Below are 21,294 nucleotides of genomic sequence, written 5' to 3'. Positions count from 1 at the left end.
CCATCAGTGAAATTCAAAGATTTAATATAATTGGGATTTATTTCTGAGGACATTGAATTCAAAAGGGGCAAAGTCAGCATCCTATTTGGTCATGTATTGGTATACAATGCAGATTTTTAATCTTTATACTAAAAATACACTATAAAATAAAGATTTTAACATTTTGCTGGAATGGTATCTTGGAGGTTATCCCAATTATAAAAAAATGAACAAGTTAGAATGTTTTCCTTTTCGAAACAAGGCAAGAGAAGCCCATAGATAAATTAATTGAGCAGATAGAAAATTCAAGAGTAAGACTTAACTTGGTTGGACTGGATCAGGACAAAGATTGAATAAATAGTATATTATCTTAAAAAGGGAAGCAATGAGGACAAAGGTTATTTAAATTGGAATTATTATCTTGGATTTGTGGATTTTGGTTGTGGAATTATCCCCAAGAGAATTTGAACTATTGTCAAGCCAGCATTTTCTGTTTTTATTTCTGATTTCCAGCATCTGCAATTTCTTTGATGTTTCTGAAATTATATATATTAGATAAAAGTTGGATAACATGGAACTAATGAACGGGTGATTGATGGTCGACGTGGACTTGGTGGGCCGAAGAATCTGTCTCTGCACTGTATCTCTAAACTAAACTAAACTAGTTGCAGAATTACATATTTTTGTAATCATTAGCTGCATAAGATTTTAGGGTTGTTTAATCATTTTTACTGCTGTTTAATAATTAGAGATTGATTAGTGCTCTGAAGGGAAACAACTGCAAACAGGAAAATGTTATAATTAGCATTTTTTCCCTTATTTATAGGGATAAACTATGGTGCAATGCACCAACAGCTCCATATAATTTTGTTGAAGTAATTCTACGAGACATTGATGAAAGTAAAAAAATTGTTAAAATGGTTAACATTGAACCACTTAAGTATCGTGGATTAGATTATTCAGGTAAGATGATCTCAGTTTATTTTCAACCTAGAATGTGGTATATCATCAAACTGTAAGTGCATAAACTATTTTTAAGCAACAATATTTATATTTAGTTTAAATGTATGTCATAATTCCTTTTTGTAGAATTGGGTTACCTTCACATGAGCAATTTAAGATAATGACAAAGAAGTTTTACTACATCCAAATGGATGTATTGGATGGATATGTGGTGCAGAGAAATACAAATAACAGTTTTGGTCATGGGGCCCCGTGTTGTAAATATCTGTAACGTCTGGAATAAAGCCTGTGTATGAGTCTGCAAAGACATTAAGTGTTGGGGAGGGTTATCCATGGGAAGCACTGAGAAGCTGGAAGGGAGGCTGTACTGACAATTGAGATGTGAAACAGAGGTTTGGAGAATTTCTTTCTGGCCTCATATTGACAGATTGGGAAGGGATGAGATCTTCCATGAGGATTGAGGCTGGGAGGGTAGGTCTCCAACAGAAATTATGGTTTACAGTCAAGAAAAGTGAATAAGCATGTGGCTGAAAGAAAACACATTAGAAAATATTTCAACTTTTGAGTAAAATGCCACCTATCAGTGGCCCACTGTATCTGAAAATACATCTCTTGTTAACAGTGTATTTGCTGATTTGTTGTACCTTCACAAATAAATGCCAGGTGCAATATTTGAAGAAGTGATAGTTGAGCAGATTGTTCCTGCATATTGATTGCATTTGTCCTTGCATCTACACCATCTAAATCCTACAGTATATTTGAGTCACTTAAAAAAAAAAAACAAGCCGAGATTAAGGAGTGATCTTCGCCCTTCACTCTCCTCTAGATTATAAAACAATATTTACATAAATATTCAATAATAAAATGAAAATGTAGTAAAAAGGCAGAGAGAATTCCAACAGGAAAAGCAGTAAAGTTTCTCCTGTTTTAAGAACACCTTCATTTAAGTACCTTTCTGTACTTGCCTGTACTTGTTGAGATAGATTGTAAATCTGAAGCAAATCATAAAAATATTTGTAGAATTACACAGAATATACAGCACAAACAACAATCAATGGACCATTTAGATAATGCACATAGGCCTCCTCTTGTTTTCTTTTCCCTTCGCCTTCAGTGGCGTATTTAATGTTCCCTTAAATGCATACATATTACAATTCACCCTATGGCACAAAGTGGATACATTTAGCCTTCATTTTGAAATTCTTCATACGAAAAAGGGAAACCAGTGATTTCTGATTCTCCTGTGCTTTAAGTTTAAGTTTAAAACAGCAATATTTTGTATTTTTGTTAAATACATCACAAGAGTGAATTACAGAATGATTTTTCAATCAGCTGTACAAGTTAATAAATAATTCAATTGCAATCACCGTCCAAAGGAAGTTGTGGGTGTTTAGAGTTAAGTTGTCAAAGTAATTCTCAGGCATTGGATACAGTCACTTTTTTAAAAAATTACAATTCATTTGATCTTTTACTAGTTTTATCCAGGGAAAAATATAGTTAGCTTGGAACATACACAAATATTATGAAATACCACTTGTCCCTCCAAGCGATTGTAGATGGTGGTTAAATCCTTACTGGTAATGCCCACTTCCTTGATTTGAATTTCTTTTAAACTTGTCGCAGTGCAAACCTGGGATACGGGACATTGAGTACAAACTACATGGGTACTGCAGTCATGCTTTCATCCATGGCAAGGGAAAATAAAACAAGTCTTTGGGTTAGAATTTGATACGGAATGGTTGGTTTTAAATTGGGTTTTATATTTATAAATGAAGAAATATTGATTAAAAACTGGTACTATGACTTAGTGATAAGACGGTTACTGCACTTTCTAACATAATACCTAACACAATTTCCCTCTAGTTTGAGTCAATATTGCTGAATTCAGCCCATTATTGGAGATACAAGCCATCTACATTCACGTAGATCAGGATAGGGCTCGCTGGATGCTGGAATTGGAGTTTGATGTCCAGAATATATTTTGTTTATGGCCTGCCTAGGAACCCGCCTAATAGGTTTTGACAGAAGAAAGCAGGAAGGAACCTTTGTCTTCTTTTAAACATGACAAACAATTATTTCCAAAAACATCCTTGAAATTCACAAACATTTAAAAATATTAAAATTGATATGAATAATTAAAACACCTCAAAAGTAAATATTTAAAACCATCACAATAAAACATGGCAAACATTTGAGTAAGATAAATTTTAAAATAATAGGCTGCAGAATAGGGAAGGCAAGGAATCATTGAAGTGAATGATATCTCAGATCCCACACTAAGTCTGACCTAGCGTGGAATTTGAGTGATCATTTTCTCAGTGGAACACTTAGGGAATTCTAGCTACACCTGGCTCTGTTACTGCACTTATTTCTGTACAGATGGCTAAATTCCGCCAGTTCCTTTGGAACATCAAGCCGCAGCCTGCAAGATTTACCTAAGGATCCAACAAAGCAGGCAAAAATATATATTCTGTTGGATAGCACCTTGTTATTGAAATGTTATGTAATTTTGAATTTATTAGAAGGTATCTTCTTAAATATTCATTAAGTTTAGTAGCATGTTTAGGAATGCCTAGAGATAATTTTGATGGTGATGCATCAACCTTTTGGGGGTTTGACCAAGATTATATCATCGATGGAACCAAGTGGGGAGATGCCCAGATTTTCTCACCCTTGACCATTCTCTTACATATGTATTTTGACAAAATCCAGATGTACTTCCTGAAATCCAAATTACAGAAAGCCTATCTGAGAACTCTCTCAATTTAACTTTCCTTGGAATTGCAACAGATCTGGACTTCCATGCATTTCTTTATCACATGATGCCATCCCAAATGATAAGGATTATTGCATTAGGAAAGGATGTCCATGCCACTAATTGTGGTAGCCGTGGAGTGCAAGAATGATTCTAGAGAGATAGGGGCCATAATCCAATCGAAACAATAACATGCACAATTTTATAAAGTGACTATTCTTATTCTGTGTGTTTGACCACTTCAGACATATCACATACATCTCCTTCATCTCTTTTATACTGGCAGTATAATTGGTAACATTTCTAGGTTGCTTGATAATGGATCCTCCTAGTTTTAGCAATGACTAGACCAAGTTGGGTCCAAACCTCTCCTGCATTAGTGCAGCATCCACTTCACCCCTCCCCCATCCCCTTCACTGCTTTTGTAACCTTGACCCCTTGCCTATATTTATTTTTGCTTTCCAAAGCTCTAGAATTTTGGGGTTCATTTACTCATTCTCTTGTCTGGACATGGTAAAAGAAGAAAATGTAAATTAAGAAGAACTAATTTTATTTTGAATTTCATTTTTTTAATTTGCTTTAGTAATTGAGAAACATAGTTGTGATGCTCATCCATGCATGAATAATGGAAAGTGTGTTTTAAGGCCAGATAGCTCACTTGGACACATATGCATTTGCCCCTCCGAATATTCTGGAGACATCTGTCAGTATGCTATGAGTAAGTACTTGAGAATAAATCTTTAGTATCATTGCTTTTAGCTTATGTAACTATAGATTTACACCCATTTCAGTGTAAATATTTTAATCCTGATGTAAACTTTCTTTACCAACCAAATATGGGCAGGTGGGACTAGGGTTGAATGGGGCATCTTGATTAGCATGGCCAAGTTGGGCTGAAGAGCCTGTTTCCATGCTGTATGACTATGACTTTGAATGGTGAAAATAATTATTTTTAGATGTACTTTGATCTTCTCTTTGCAGGTACAAGTAAATCTTCATCTCCGTTTTTAACCTCTGGATGTATTGTGGTGCTAATTCTCCTCATTGCATTAGGTTACCTTATTTACTTGCATTTTTTCAAGACAAGGTAAGACATTTCATCAGAACCTCAATTTATCTTTATAGAGCAATATGTTAGGATGTGTTCTGACCAGGATATAATTTTTTTCCTTAATGTTGTAGGACATGTCAAAGAACTGAAAGAAAAAAAATGGATCGACGCCCACGTTCAAGAGCTCGTAGGCACAAGTCTTCTTCAAAACCTGAAGTTTCCAATTACAATGATACAGATTTGCCTACACAAAATGTTTGTAGTCACAGAATAGAAATCCTTTCCTTTTAAGACTAGTTGATTTAAGCTTCATTTGAATTTTTAAAATTTTTTAATCACAAATATAATTAATCCTCAGCATAGACTCAGTGGTGAAATGTAGCAGCAGTCAAGCCAGCAAGTAAAAAAATGTTAAACAAAATTCAGAATACCGTACATTTTTATCAAGCCCAAACTGTTCATTTCACACTTTGATAGTTTATCTTTTGTCAGATGTTTTCCTGCACTCATTTGAAATATACCAATGTAGTGATTTCAAGTAACATAGCTACCAGATGTAAGACAAATATTTATTCAAATTATATTCACAAACACCAAATTAATTTTGTTATCAAGATCTCTGGTCCCTTTCAACAATTATATCAAATATGTTATTTATCATGTGCTTTTGCTGTAAGATTAGATTTTAAATCTTTTAAATCCTATAGAGCAATATAAATCTTTAAAATCTTTTGGGGCAGCAACCCCCAAACCTTACAAAACAATATTGTCCTAAATTTGGAAAATTTCATTCAGTAAGACAAGTTTGCTGCTGCTTGAGAGTCAGAATGTTGTTAAAGTAAATCATTTGTAAAAGTTGTGATGCAGGATTAAATTGTTTACTTATTTGACTGGATATTTTTGAGGAGTTAATAAGGAGTGTTAACAAGATTTTTGTGAAATTCTACATGGATTATAAGCAAGAAGTTTGACAAGGTGGATGGGAGAATGAATGCGAGGAAGCTTCAGTATTCCTTTAAACATAATGGATTTAAATATTCTTAGCGTTTCACAATGTAAAATTCTATTTTGTAATTATAATCTTTACATATTTCTAGGATCCAAACAATTCTGAACCTGGAACAAGAAGGGTATGTACAATGAAATCTGCAATATATTCCAGTGTGGCTACTGTGAATATGCCAAAATATTTTCTTCTGGGGGTCACATTAATATTGTTAGATCTACACACCTACTATTATATATGTAGAAAGATATTTGCTACTTAGAAATTAGTTTTCCTGTAATTATATACATTTGACTCCAACCCCCAATTTCTCATAACCCTCATCAATAAGAGCCTGTGTAATGCTTCGTGCTGAAACTGGGGGAAAAAATGGGATTCATTCATAACCAGAAGAAATAACTAAATACAGTCAAAATTTTTTTTAATCCTTAGAGAAAAATAAGAGTGAATTCATTTGTGGCAAGTAACTAGAACAGATGTACTGTGTGCTGTCATTTACTATGAAAAGCAAGATGTGAGCACCACTTTTTTCCATTAAAACGCTCAATAGCAATTACCCTGTGGATCATGCCACAGTCATTTTCTTTGCAATTTGTCACCTTTCCCTTGATCCTTTGATTAGTAAGAGTGTCAGGGGGTTATGTGGCAAAGGTAGGAAAAAGGGGTTGAGAGGGAAAGATAGATCAGCCATGATTGAATGGCGGAGTAGATTTGATGGGCTGAATGGCCCAATTCTGCTCCTAGAACTTATGAACTTTGGCCTTTGCTTTTCTGGGCACCTCATTCCTGGAAGAATATGATAATATAAGAGAAGGCACATGGCAGATTAAAAAAAGATAGACCCAGGATTAGAGTTCCAGATATAAGAATAAATTGGTTATATTGTTTACTTTGGAAAAGAGAGGCTGAGTGGAGCCTCTGTGTAAGAGGTCCAGATAGAATGGAAATGAGGATGTATTTCCCAAATGTTCACTTTTCCAAATTTGTTCCAGAGGTGCACTGGCAGCAACCCCCAAATCTTTCTCCACTACATTGATGATTGCACCTGGGCTGCATTTCTTGCACCTGTGCAGAACCCATTGACTTCATTGACCTATGCACTAACTTCCACCCTGCCCTCAAATTCAATTTGACAGTCTCTGACTCCTTTCTTGATCTCTCTAGTCTCCTTCGCAGGGGACATACTATCAAAGTCATGCCACACCCAGTTGCATTTGTTGGTGGACAATTAAACAACTAACCGAAAGGAGTGGCTGAATGAATTTCCCATCCTCATTGATGAAACAAGCACTTGAGTGTAAAGGACGGGTGAAGTAGCAACCATCTTCTGATAGAAGTGTAAAGGTGCCACCTGCTGCTGACCACATCATGCAAAATAGCCATTTTGGCTGTCATTCTAAAGAACTGTGGTCCAGAGTGTGCCTCTACTAAGCTCAATTCCAAGCGTCATTTACCAATAATCTATTCAGTGATGTCTGATTCAATTTCCCCACTGTTACTTGGTTCCAAGCACTGAGGAACAGATTAAAGTTAAAATCGAAACTAAAATTCTCTAGTTTAAACCAAGGATTGTTGGAGACAAATTTCCTCAGATAGTAATGCCCAAATGCACTTAGTTGTGCACAGCATTCTGGTCCCGTTTGTTTGGTGACAGGCAACATTCCTTCCACCCAAATGCCAGACAATGACTAGCCCCAAAACAAGAGAATCTCCCTCTCTCCCTTCTCAAACAGCATGAACATATGAATTCATATTGAAATGTATCTCGATCACGTGGCTGTATTGAGACACGGCTATATCCCAGCCACATATATCCTTTGGCTTCACAGAAGGTCAGAGATTAATTACGCAGAGATTGATTAATGTGCAGAGTCCCCAAAATCTTTCGACTATCTTCCATAGGCAACTCAGGAGTAATAGTGTACTTTCAAGAATACTCAAGGAGCAACCAAATCAGTATGCACTGCAGCAGCATCTTCCTCACTGTAGTCTCTTAAAATCAAGGATAGGGACTGCACGTGAGTAAGAATACCTGTACCAAGTCATAAACATCCTATTTGCAAATATACAGTGCAGTCAGAAAGTATTCAGTCCCCTTCACTTTTTCCATGTTTTGTAACGTTACAGCCTTTTTTTAAATGGATTAAACTCATTCTTTTTAATCATCAATCTACACACAATACCCCATAATAAAAAAGCGAAAACAGGTGTTTAGAAATTTTTGCAAAGTAATTAAAAATAAATAACTGAAATATCACATTTACATAAGTATTCAGACCCTTTACTCAGTACTTTATTGAGGCACCTTTGGCAGCGATTACAGCCTCAAATCTTCTTGGGTATAACTCTGCAAGCTTGGCACACCTGTATTTGGTGATTTCTCCCATTCTTTGCAGATCCTCGCAAGCTCTATCAGTTTGGATGGCGAGCGTCGATGCACAGCTATTTTCAGGTGCCTCCAGAGATGTTCAATCGGGTTCAATTCCGGGCTCTGGCTGGGCCACTCAAGAATATTTACATACTTGTCCTGAAGCCACTTCTGCACTGTCTTAGGCTGTGTGCTTAGGGTTGTTGTCCTGTTGGAAGGTGAACCTCCGCCCAGTCTGAGGTCCAGAATGCTCTGGAGCAGGTTTTCATCAAGGATCTCTCTGTACTTTGCTCCGTTTATCTTTCCCTCGATCCTGACTAGTTTCCCAGTTCCTGCCATTGCAAAACATCCCCACAGCATGATGCTGCCACCACCATGCTTCACCGTAGGTATGGTATTGGCCAGGTGATGAGCGGTACCTGGTTTACTCCAAACGTGACGCTTGGCATTCAGGCCAAAGAGTTCAATCTTAGTTTCATCAGACCAGAGAATCTTGTTTATCATGGTCTGAGAGTCCTTTAGGTGCCTTTTGGCAAACTCCATACTGAGGAGTGGCTTCCGTCTGGCCACTCTACCATAAAGGCCTGATTGGTGAGTGCTGCAGATATAGTTGTCCTTCTGGAAGTTTCTCCCATCTCCACAGAGGAACTCTGGAGCTCTGTCAGAGTGACCATCAGGTTCTTGGTCACCTCCCTGACCAAGGCCCTTCTCCCCCGATTGCTCAGTTTGGCCGGGCTGCCAGCTCTATGAAGAGTCCTGGTGGTTCCAAAGTTCTTCCATGTAAGAGTGACGGACGCAATGTGCTCTTCAGGACCTGCAATGCTGCAGAAATTGTTTTATACCCTTCCCCAGGTCTGTGTCTCGACACAAACCTGTCTCGGAGGTCTATGGACAATTCCTCCGTCTTTATGTCTTGGTTTTTGCTCTGACATGCACTGTCAACTGTGGGACCTTATATAGACTGGAGTGTGCCTTTCCAAATCATGTCCAATCAGTTTAATTTACCACTGGTGGACTCCAATCAAGTTGTAGAAACATCTCAAGGATAATCAATGGAAACAGGATGAACCTACGCTCAATTTTGAGTGTCATAGCAATGAGTCTGAATACTTATGTAAATGTGATATTTCAGTTATTTCTGTTTAATTACTTTGCAAAAATTTCTAAACACCTGTTTTCGCTTCTTCATTCTGGAATATTGTGTGTATCATATCATATCATATCATATATTTACAGCACGGAAACAGGCCTTTTTCGGCCCACCATGTCTGCGCCGCCCAGCGATCCCCGTACATTAACACTATCCTACACCCATTAGGGACAATTTTTACATTTACCCAGTCAATTAACCTACATACCTGTACGTCTTTGGACGTGTAGATTGATGATTTTTTTTAAATCCATTTTAAAATAAGGCTGTAACATAACAAAATATGGAAAAAGTGAAGGGGCCTGAATACTTTCTGAATGCACTGTACCATTGCTCCTTCATTACTGCTGGTAAATTCCTAGATATTTATAAGAAAAAGTATTTTGAGTGCTCCTTCATCACATACACATTAGAGCTGGGGTTCCTCCAACCATTACCCAGAGTGCCTCAGCTGGTATATGATGGCATGCTGTGTGATGGCTCAGGGACCAAGGGAGAGGATACATTGGTTCTTGGCTGTAGCATTGGTGGTACTGATAAAGGAGGTCCACAGGAGGAGGGCTGCTCTGTAAACAGTAAGAATTGCCTCTACCTTTCTTCCTTTGCTGTGTCTGGCCTAATTTCCAACCCAGACAAAGTGGTCTCCAAGAAATATGCTAACACTTCAGTGAGCATTAATAGGCAGTATAAGTAGTGCTTTAATGAGTCTCTAAACGGCATTACTTAGCAATAACAGCTCCTTTATAAGGCATTGCCTCACATTGCAAGCAGGTTAAACCATTGGTTTTATTCAAGATCCCTTCTTGGTGAATAAATCCAACTGATTGTGACACTAGAAATTGCTCCCATAGAATTAGCAGTCTAAAATAACTGATAAGAGTGTTGGACATAAATATTATATAATCTACCTCGTGTGCAGGAGTTCCAGACATGCAGGTACCAGTTATTGTAACTAGATGCCTTTTTAGTGAATTCAGTGCTCTGAAATAGTACAATATGTGGCATTGAACAGTGCTGTTGGACTTCCCTTTTGACTGATTTAGGTAGTCAAAGCGTGGAAACAGGCCCTTCAGCCCAACGTGCCCACACTGACCAACATGTCCCATCTAAACTAGTCCCACCTGCCTGCATTTGGCCTGTATCCTTCTAAATCTAACCTATCCGTGTACCTGTCTAAATGTTTCTTAAACATTGCGATAGTACCAGTCCAAACAACCTGCTCCGGCAGCACTTTCCATACATCCTACACTCTTTGTGTGATAAAGTTACCCTTCAGGTTCTTATTAAATCTTTTCCCCCTCACTTTAAACCTATATCCTCTGGTTTTCGATTCCTCTACTCTGGGCAAGAGACTCTATTCCTCTCATGATTTTGTACACCTCAAAAGATCCCTCATCCTCCTAGCCTGCTCAACTTCTCCCTTTTGCTTAGATCCTCGAGTCCCCATAGACAATAGGTGCAGGAGTAGGCCATTCGGCCCTTCAAGCCAGCACCACAATTCACTGTGATCATGGCTGATCATTCACAATCAGTAGCCCCTGTTCCTGCCTCCTCCCCATATCCCTTGACTCCGCTATCTTGAAGAGCTTTATCTAACTCTCTCCTGAAAACATCCAGATAATTGGCCTCCACTGCCTTCTGAGACAGAGAATTCCACAGATTCACAACTCTGCGTGAAAGGTTTTTTCTCATCTCCTTTCTAAATGGCCTTCTCCTTATTCTTAAACTGTGGCCCCTGGTTCTGGACTCTCCCAACATCGGGAACATGTTTCTTGCCTCTAGCGTGTCTAATCCCTTAATAATCTTATATGTTTCAATAAAATCCCCTCTCATCCTTCTAAATTCTAGTGTATACAAGCCCAGTCGCTCCAGTCTTACAACATACGACAGTCCCGCCATCCCGGGAATTAACCTTGTGAACCTACCCTGCAGTCGCTCAATAGCAAGAATGTCCTTCCTCAAATTTGGAGACCAAAACTGCACACAATACTTCTGGTGTGGTCTCAGTAGGGCCCTGTACAACTGCAGAAGGACCTCTTTACTCCTTGACAACATCTTTGACAGTCCCTTTCTTGCTTGACAACATCTTTCCTATGACATGGTGTCCAAAACTGAACACAATACTCTAAATGTGGCCTCACCAACATCTTATAAAACTGCATGACCACCCAACTTCTATACTCAATACCATGACTGATGAAGGCAATGTGCCGAATGCCTTTTTGACCACCCTATACATGTGATACCACTTTCAAGGAACTATGTACCTGCAATCCTAGATCACCTCTGCACTACAACACTCACCAGAACCCTACCATTCACTGTGTAAGTCCTGCCCATTGATCAAGAACCTGTTGCAATTTTTGACAACCATCTTCACTATCTACAATGCCACCCTCTTTTTTGTCATCTGCAAACTTGCTAATCATGCCACGTATGTTCTCATCCAAATCATTAATATAGATGACAAACAGCAATGGGCTCGGCACCAAACCCTGAGGCACACCATTAGTCACAGGTCTCCAGTCTGAAAAGGAATCTCTATCATCACCCCTGCTTCCTTCCATGAAGCTAATTTTCTATCCATTCAGCTATCTCTCATTGGATCACACATGCTCACACCTTCCAGAACAGCCTACCATGCAAAACCTTGTGGAAAACCTTTCTGGTCAATATTTACAACATCTATAGCTCTGCTCTCATCAACCTTTTTGGTCACCTCTTCAAAAAAATCAGTCAGGTTCGTGAGGTCCCAGGTACAAAATCATACTGACTATCCCAAATCAGCCCTTGTCCATCTAAAAGCATGTATGTCTTATCCCTCAAGAGAGGTAAAGTAAAGTTTCTTGGGATTATCCTTAATGCTGTCTGCCAGAGCTATCCCTGTCCCCTTTTTGCCCTGCTGATTTCCTTTTTTAGCTTCCTCCTTAGTTCCTGAAAATCCTCCAGGGATACACTTGATCCTAGCTGCTTGTACCTGCCCCATGCCTCCTTCTTATACTTGACCAGAGGCTCAATTTCCCAAATCATCCAAGCTTCCTTACGCTCACCTGCCTTGCCCTTCACTCTTAACAGGAATGTGCATGTCCTGAACTCTTATCAGCACATTTTTAAAAACATCCCACTTTCATGAAGTTCCTTTTTCTTCAAACAACCTACTCCAATCAACTTGAACGAGATCCTGTCTCATACCCCTAAAGTTGGCATTGCCCCAATTTAGAATTTTAACTTGTGGGCCCACTCTATCTCTATCCATAATTATTTTGAACCTAATAGAACAGTGGTCGCTTGTACCAAAAGCTCATCCATGAACACTTCATTCACTTGCCCCTCCCAATTGCCTTCTCCCGTGTGGAGATTGCCGGAGGAAATTGATCTGCACATGTTTGACAAATTCCACCCTGTTCAAATCTTTTGCACTATGCCATTCCCAGTATCTCTAAACTAAACTAAACTAAACTAAAAAACTAAACAGTCAATATTGGGAAAATTTTAAATCCCCTACTACGACAACTTTCTTAGACCTACATCTTCCTATAGTCTCCTGGTAGTAACTAAAAATATCAGCAGAAGCAGTCTAAAACCAAAGAATAATGTGAAAAATAATACAGGGTAGCAGTTGGGCTTTCTGTAGACAGGATGAAAGGCCATCCAGAAGCAAACAAAGCCAATGAATTTCTGGTCAATTGCAGTCACAAACAAATCTAACCATCGTAATTTTTTTACTAAATGGATAGAAATAGATTTAAATGTGTTTGCACCACAGGGTGCTTGATACATCTACATCAAAGGAGTGCCATGTTTTGCCCTTGTTGAAGTTGCAGGATTTATGATAACTGGATTTTTTGGTTTATTTTTTTAAGTTTTTCGTTCTATCTATAGTGTTAGCAGGATTTATCTTTGCAATTTCTTTCCTGTTATCTACCTGTCAGGTGTTTCCTCTGCACCGAGGATAACAAACCCATTTTATCCAGTCACTTCATAACTGAAATATTCTATCCCAGACAACATCCTGATAAATCTCCTCTGCACCCTTTCTAGTGTAATCACTGCCTTCTGTGGACCAGCCAAGGTTTTACGGTCTGAAGAAAGGTCTCTACCCAAAACGTCACCTGTTCCTTTTCTCCAGAGAGGGCTGTCTGACTCGCTGTGTCTACCTAAAGTCTTCTCTTCCCCCCAGATGCTGGAGCAGTTTCTCCCAAAGTCCCCGAGGGGTTTATTAATGATCGCCTTGTACATACTTGCTCAGCATATTAAACAGTTTTATTATCTTAAAGTTCTCTCACACCACAACTGGAATTTCATACAGGAATAAAAGGTTTCCTGATGAATACAACTTCTCAGCTCTGGTGCTATTTTAGTGCAATATATTAGCTTTTGCTCCAGCACCTCTATCCTTTCATGACACAGAAATCAAAGTTTGAAAAATTGGATAGATGCTGAAATCAGCATGGATATTGTAAACATTTACATGGTGCCTGTTCAACTACATGTAGGCAGCAACCACATCTGTGCCGTCTTTTGCATTGATGTCTGTCAAAATCAAATCAATGCCACCCACTCAGTCTATTAACACAGAAAGAAATGCAATTTCCACAGTGGCTGGACCTGTTAATAAAAGTTGATGTCAGTACAAACCAGCTGTGTTGTCACTGGCAGGTGTATTTTAACCTTTTAAGTTAAATTGAGAAAAATCTATAGAACTAAACAAAAGAGAGCATTTTTTACATTTTAGCTCTATTTCAGATGTTTTTGACTTGCAAAGGACCACAATATCTCATTTTGATAGGGGACCTTGCAGACAAACATTCAGAAGTCAATAGGAGAAAGTGATTATGACAATCAGCGGCATGAGTCAAATGACAAGACCGTAAAATAGTGATGCAAGAACCTTTAGTATTGTGAGTTTGTATGTTCTCCCTGTGACCGCATGTGTTTTCTCAGAGTGCTCTGGTTTCCTCCCACATTCCAAGGATGTTCAGGTTTGTCGGTTCATTGGGTTCTGTCAAATTGCCCAGAGTGTGTCGGATGAAAAATTGGGATAACATTTTGAATGGGTGATCATTGGTCAGCACGGATTTGGTGGGCCTAAGGGCCTGTTTCCACACTGTATATCTCTAAACTTGGAGTCGTAGTCATTGAAGGAGTCTTCTTCATATTGCATGCCTTACTAACTACACAATCATCTTAACACAATTGATCAATGGACCATATCACTCATTCCAACAAACTGTTAGTACACACACCTATCATGGCCTTCCACATCCACACCTCATTACTTGCATGATAGGTACCTAAAGTATGCAAAGGAGACACAACCAGAGACTGTAGATACGATCATGGTATTAGGATAAGAACGGTTCAGAGAAATGTCCAAACACAGGCCAATGGACAGGCATCTTGGTCAGCAGGAATAGATTTGACCAAAATATATAATTCGATGATAACTTAAGTGTGACAAGTGCATCCCCTCAAAACTTTTACACCTCTATTTTAAACCTATGCCCTCTGGTTTATCATTGAGCAGAGTTTCTCACTACTCTATGTGTCTCCCAATTTTTTTTATGCCTCCATCACAGCCTCTTCTGCTCCAAAAAAGTTTAAAACAGTTAACCAGGTCACCATGGAAGTACCTATTGTAAATAGACACAGGAAATACTAGAAACACTTAGCAAAGGACCTGAAATGTTAAAACTCTTTCTCTATTCACCGATGTTGTTTGATCTGCTAAGTATTTGTAGTATTTTCTGTTTTTACGTCAGATTTCGAGCATCTGCAGTTTTCTTTTAATTTTCAAGCACCCATTATAAGTAGATTTTCAAGTGCTACTTTGTCATTTGAAGTAAATAGATGATCACGAGGCTTATCTTTCTGCCTGTAAAATCAACTACCAGAGAACTCTGCAGTAGTTCAACGTGCGGCTTTTTAAGAAGCTATAGTTATTGTTAACATTTTATTGTTAGGAAATTATTCATAGTTGATTGCTGAGAGTGTGGACTATTGAGCAAATCTTTGAAGGGACATGGGAATTGAAGATTTATTCACAGATTTTGATTGTGCTTCTGATGTCATTGAACATTTTTGTGCCATTGTGCCCTTGATACATGCCCTCCACAACAATCTATTCCCACTGAGATACTTAGCAGTGCAGCTCGTCCCTTGCAGACAGTGGACATGCATCTTCTCTTCACCAAAGCATCCATTGCCATGTATGAGCCAATCATGGAGTTGGCAATTTCCTGTGTGATGCTGCTTTTTGACATTAATAACCATTAGAATGACTTTCTACCACCAGGTACTGCCACAGTTCCCCTCCCATTTAAAACATCAGTGAAACCAATGGTGCTGAAGGATGATCTGTGACTGACGTACTTGTTGCCAACATTTAGCCTGGTAGCCAAAGACAAATTTCTGCTTCAAAGTCAAAAAATTGGAGGCACTATTTTCAGGAATAAGGAAACACTTGTGAGCAGTAAACAGCTCATGATGCTAAATCAGTGATGGTTTTAAATCTGAGACTGATTTTTGTTAACCAACATGCTAAAGGATTTAAGCCAAGAATGGTTAAATGGAGTTTGCACAGATCAGCCATCGCATCTTTGAATGATGGAACAGACTCAAAAGACTAAATTTTCATTCCCTGTTGGAGGAGGTTTTTGAGGACAGTGGTAGGCAGTGGAAGAATTGTGGAACTAAATGAGTACTAATTGAAACTAAATAATTAAACACTTTCTCAGTGGCAGCTGGGGTGCAGATGGAAAATCTGAACAAGCTTGACCTGTCTCACTTAATAAGGATATTCAGGTTTCTGGATGCTGTGAACAATTTGGTTATCATTTTCTTACCTCTTGTTGAACACTCAAAATACAGTCATACTACTGCAATTACTCACTGAAAGCATATAGGTGAGCTGCATACAGCTAATTAGGTGAGGTCAAGAGAAAAGGATAGCTACCCTTCCTTCACTCTATTTCTAGTATCAGCCCAAACTGCAGGTTTTGAGCCTTTGACAATCATCAGAAATACATGTTTTTATTCCTAACTAAGCGCAAGATGATTTGAGATGCTTGCATTAAATGTACAAGCAGCACCAAGAATTAAAGGTATTTGAACAGTAAGAGATGACTTATCAGCGACTCTAAACTTTATATTGTCAAATTGTATTGACAGGATGAACAGAAAAATGTTAGATTTCAAGTTGAAGCAGTACGATATGAGTTTGAAAATTCAGACTTGTATAACGATGATGAAAGTCCAAGTGAGAGTTTTGTGAATTTGGGAGAAAAAAATACCTATCCTGACATCACAAAAAGTATCCCTAACGTTTCAACCGATTCTACAGGTAACTTAACATTGGAAATGTTTAGGATGGTAATTTATGTTTTAAATATTAAACACAAAAGATACTTGGAGGGGTGGAGCAATAGCTCATCCCAGTGTGAAACTGAAACATGGCTTTATAATTACAATAATCTATTTCTCATGGTTAGATAGTTTCACAGTATAATCTCCACATACCATATATCTGCCCTGCTATTTGGCTATTGTGTAGACTGTGTGCCTTCCACCACAAAGTAAAATAAAGTGATGGATGGGGCAGTCACCCAAAACCAGTTTGGCAGTTATTTATGAATAACATTAAAATTATATTTAAAGATGCTTTGAAATACCTAATTCTTGTGCCAGGGGGAGGGGGTGTTTTGGGAATGAACTCGGGGAAAATAGAAAATACAATTTTAATAATGGGTAGGGTGCACAACAAAATATAGCAGACCAGAAAGATAATTAATGTTTTGAACAAACATGATTGAGTTAACAAAATTTAGCGCCAGGTGGGAACACTATAACTAATATCAGTATCCTCTGAGAGCTAGATATTCGGTTGCCTAAGATATTTTTGTGTGCTACATAGTAGAATTCTCCATTTTAGGACATACATCATGCAAATGCAGTATAGCTATTTGTTTTCTGCGTTATATAAAAATGGAAATAAGAATTCTATGCATGTGATGCACTGGCAAATGCAGATGATGTCAATTCTTCTGTTTTGAATCCTCACCAACAACGAGCGTATGTTAAAATTATTAACTTTTTCAAGAAACTATGTAGACTCTTCACAGCAAAGCTGCTTTTGACAGCACCTGTGTTATCTAAGGGACAACCAACCGCTTTTATGTTTGATAGTGAGCCAGTAGCATTTTATTTCAGAAACGTATGGGGGTGACAAATGTCAAATCTGATCTGATTTTGCAACTGCTGATGAGAGTGAAAATAATTTCTCCAGTTATGTTTTTCCACAAGTGATTCAGGCAGGCTCTCACTTGAGGTACTATGCAACTGGGTGTCAGACAAAGCAACTGAGTCATGCCATAAGGCTCCAAAGGAGATGGGAAAAGGGCTTATTGCCAGAGATTTCAAGAGTCCACAAAAAACTATGCTTCTTCCAAGTCACCAAGGAGCAATGTGATTAGAGGCCACAGTTTTTCATCAATTGATGTCAGGGCAAGCTATCTGTACATGTAAGGGTGCCCATAAAAATAGCTAGCTAGGAACCCAATCAATGTGATGAATTTGCAAGACAAATATAACAAGTTGACACAACTGTGTAACACACTTAGTATTCTTGACTACATTGAATTTTCAGGCAAAATTGTGTAACTATAAGCAAGGAGTGTGTTATGAGACTATCTGGGTAATCATAGTTTTGCAATGGAATGCATGCCAACACTGAACTGGCATAAGTGCAATTGAGGCTACAAAGAGACATAACAAACAGACTTCCTTTGGTTACGGTCAATCTCCATCAAATTTCTTTGAAATTACAAAGGTGAGAAAGTTCTTGTCAATAAGTGTGCAGTAAACAATTCCTTAGCACCGTGATGCTTTTTTGAATTTCAAAACCTTGTTTGAAGAAGTCTAAGACCTGTGCAAGCTCCAAGCATAATGTACAAAAAAACAAAGTGTTAAAGGAACTCAGCGGGTCAGACAGTATTGTGGAGGGAAATGGACAGGCTACGTTTAGGGTTCGGACAAAAGATCAGTCTAATGAAAGGCTCTGACCCAAAGCATCATCTATCCATCACCCTTCACAGATATGCCTGACCTGCTGAGTTCCTCTGACACTTTATTTTTTGCTCAAGGTTCCAGTATCTGCAGTTCCCTGTGTATCCAAGCATCATGTGTCTGGATGCATGAAATCCAAGCTGCCACAGGGAGCACCCATGGTCAGGATCAAACTCGGGTCTCTGGCACTGTAAGGTAGCAACGTTGTGTGTGCCAATAGTCAGTTGAACATATGTTTTTAATTATTTTAATTTGTGATATGAGCTTTGTTCCAAGTACAATATTTATTGCACATCAGAAATTATCTCGCAAATTAATGAGAAATATTTTGGGCTCACATTATGGTGAAGGTGCACCAAGTAATGTTGAAGGAGTCCTGGCATTTAGAATCAGTAACAATACATATATTTTCAACTCAAGCATGGAGGGTACATGCAGGTGAGGTATTCCCGCTCACTAGGCATATTGCTCAATGTATCTTGTTCATAATACAAACTACAGCCAGTGTTGAGGGAAATAAATGTTTAGGGTGGAGGTCTTGGTGCCAATTAATGTTTTGCCATTGAGGTACCTGTATTTTTTATTATGATTGCAACTTATTCTCATCCACACAACTGGGAAGTATCATACTTATAACATGTAGATGTTGGAAATCAGCTACTTTTGAGAGAATACGGGCTTTAACCTGCTCTTGAGGGCACAATATCTGTGTGGCTAGATTATAATTATTAGGCACCAGTCTTGTCAGTCCAAGGAGGATGATGCATAAGGACAGTGATCAGGCCAATGTCCAAAGTCCAGCCATCTTCAATTGATCCATCAATGATAGAAACATAGAAAGTAGGTGCAGGATTCGGCCCTTCGAGCCTGCACCACCATTCAATATGATCATGGCTGATCATCCAACTCAGTATCCTGTACCTGCCTTCTCTCCATACCCCCTGATCCCTTTAGCCACAAGGGCCACATCTAACTCCCTCTTAAATATAGCCAATGAACTGGCCTCAACTACCTGCTGGCAGAGAATTCCACAGATTCACCACTCTCTGTGTGAAAAAAAACTTTCTCATCTCGGTCCTAAAAGACTTCCCCCTTATCCTTAAACTGTGACCCCTTGTTCTGGACTTTCCCAACATCGGGAACAATCTTCCTGCATCTAGCCTGTCCAACACCTTAAGAATTTTGTATGTTTCTATAAGATCCCCCCTCAATCTTCTAAATTCCAGCGAGTACAAGCCGAGTATATCCAGTCTTTCTTCATATGAAAGTCCTGCCATCCCAGGAATCAATCTGGTGAACCTTCTCTGTACTCCCTCTATGGCAAGAATGTCTTTCCTCAGATTAGGAGACCAAAACTGTACGCAATACTCCAGGTGTGGTCTCACCAATGCCCTGTACAACTGCAGTAGAACCTCCCTGCTCCTATACTCAAATCCCCTCGCTATGAATGCCAATATACCATTCGCTTTCTTCACTGCCTGCTGCACCTGCATGCCTACTTTCAATGACTCGTGTACCACGACACCCAGGTCTCGTTGCAATTCCCCTTTTCCTAATCGGCCACCATTCAGATAATAGTCTGCTTTCCTGTTCTTGCCACCAAAGTGGATAACCTCACATTTATCCACATTATACTGCATCTGCCATGCAATTGCCAACTCACCTAACCTATCCAAGTCACGTTGCAGCCTCCTAGCATCCTCCTCACAGCTAACACTGCCCCCCAGCTTCGTGTCATCCGCAAACTTGGAGATGTTGCATTCAATTCCCTCGTTCAAATCATTAATATATATTGTAAATAGCTGGGGTCCCAGCACTGCGCCTTGCGGTACCCCACTAGTCACTGCCTGCCATTCTGAAAAGGACCCGTTTATTCCTACTCTTTGCTTCCTGTCTGCCAGCCAGTTCTCTATCCACATCAATACTGAACCCACAATACCGTGTGCTTTAAGTTTGCATACTAATCTCTTATGTGGGACCTTGTCGAAAGCCTTCTGGAAGTCCAGATATAACACATCCACTGGGTCTCCCTTATCCACTCTACTAGTTACATCCTCGAAAAATTCTATAATCATGATAATCATGATTATAGATGGTATGGCATCCAGTAATGCTTGTGATTGTCAGTGGGAAGGATTTAGACAGAGTCTTTGTGGAGATGATCATTGACTTGGATTTGTGTGGAATAAATGTTAGTTGCTGAGTCAGTATCTTTTTCTAAGCAGTGGAAAATAGTAACTCACTAAAAAAGGGTTACTTTAAGTGAAAGAAAAGCTTAGCATCAGGACAGCATTTCTTACTGTATCGATGGCTGTATCTCTGTTTCCTACACTTTGCTGTGTAGATTGCCTTACCTAACTATCCTCACAATCTCTTGTATCCTTGAAATAGGCTTGATTTCATTGCCTAGGCCGTACCAAATCTCTCATTGCATCCTCACAAGCATTCTCTGCAACTTATTTGGTGCTCTATAAAACAGCAATAATCTGAATGACCTGTTCACTGTGCACATAGAGATATTCTCTCATAAGTGTTTTGGTGAAACTGCTTCTATCAAAGTCACAGCAAGAAGTTGCTTCATAGTTTAAGTGTAAATCATAGAAACATAGAAAATAGGTGCAGGAGGAGGGCATTGGGCCCTTCGAGCCAGCACCGCTATTCATTGTGATCATGGCTGATTGTCCACAATCAATAACCCGTGCCTGCCTTCTCCCCATATCCCTTGATTCCACTAGCCCCTAGAGCTCTATCGAACATCTGCTTGATTGTCAGAACTGTGCTTGTGTATGCAATTGGCTAACTCTCCTGCAAGTTCATTGTCCCGCAAACCAAGATGCCTGCCTTCTTATCATATGAATACAAATTAGGAATGTAAATAGGCCACATGGTTCCTTAATCCTGCTCCACCATTTAATAACATCATGGCTGATATGATTGTAATCTGAGCTCCATGTTTCCA

The 21,294-nt window shown here is 38.9% G+C and overlaps 1 protein-coding gene across 8 annotated transcripts in view; it reads left to right on the top strand.

The window, feature by feature from the left end:
- The window catches only part of LOC144598407 (uncharacterized), a 67,561-nt gene that overhangs the window by 21,644 nt on the left and 24,623 nt on the right, over nt 1-21,294 (top strand). For 7 of the 8 annotated variants that reach the window (XR_013547858.1, XR_013547857.1, XR_013547859.1 and 4 more), the window contains exons 3-8: nt 806-942; nt 4,281-4,415; nt 4,679-4,784; nt 4,880-5,003; nt 5,846-5,878; nt 16,443-16,614. Coding sequence is in view for 4 of the 8 variants with exons in the window: in XM_078408554.1 (XP_078264680.1) it covers nt 806-942; nt 4,281-4,415; nt 4,679-4,784; nt 4,880-5,003; nt 5,846-5,878; nt 16,443-16,614 (707 nt within the window). In the remaining 4 variants the exon portion in view is untranslated. The remainder of the gene's footprint in view (nt 1-805; nt 943-4,280; nt 4,416-4,678; nt 4,785-4,879; nt 5,004-5,845; nt 5,879-16,442; nt 16,615-21,294) is intronic. The other variant, XR_013547860.1, reaches the window with a different exon arrangement.

This window comes from Rhinoraja longicauda, chromosome 11 (assembly GCF_053455715.1).
Source record: "Rhinoraja longicauda isolate Sanriku21f chromosome 11, sRhiLon1.1, whole genome shotgun sequence".
Taxonomy (NCBI): domain Eukaryota; kingdom Metazoa; phylum Chordata; class Chondrichthyes; order Rajiformes; family Arhynchobatidae; genus Rhinoraja; species Rhinoraja longicauda.
Note: the sequence above shows the minus strand (reverse complement) of the source record. Positions and strands in the feature narration are given on the sequence as shown.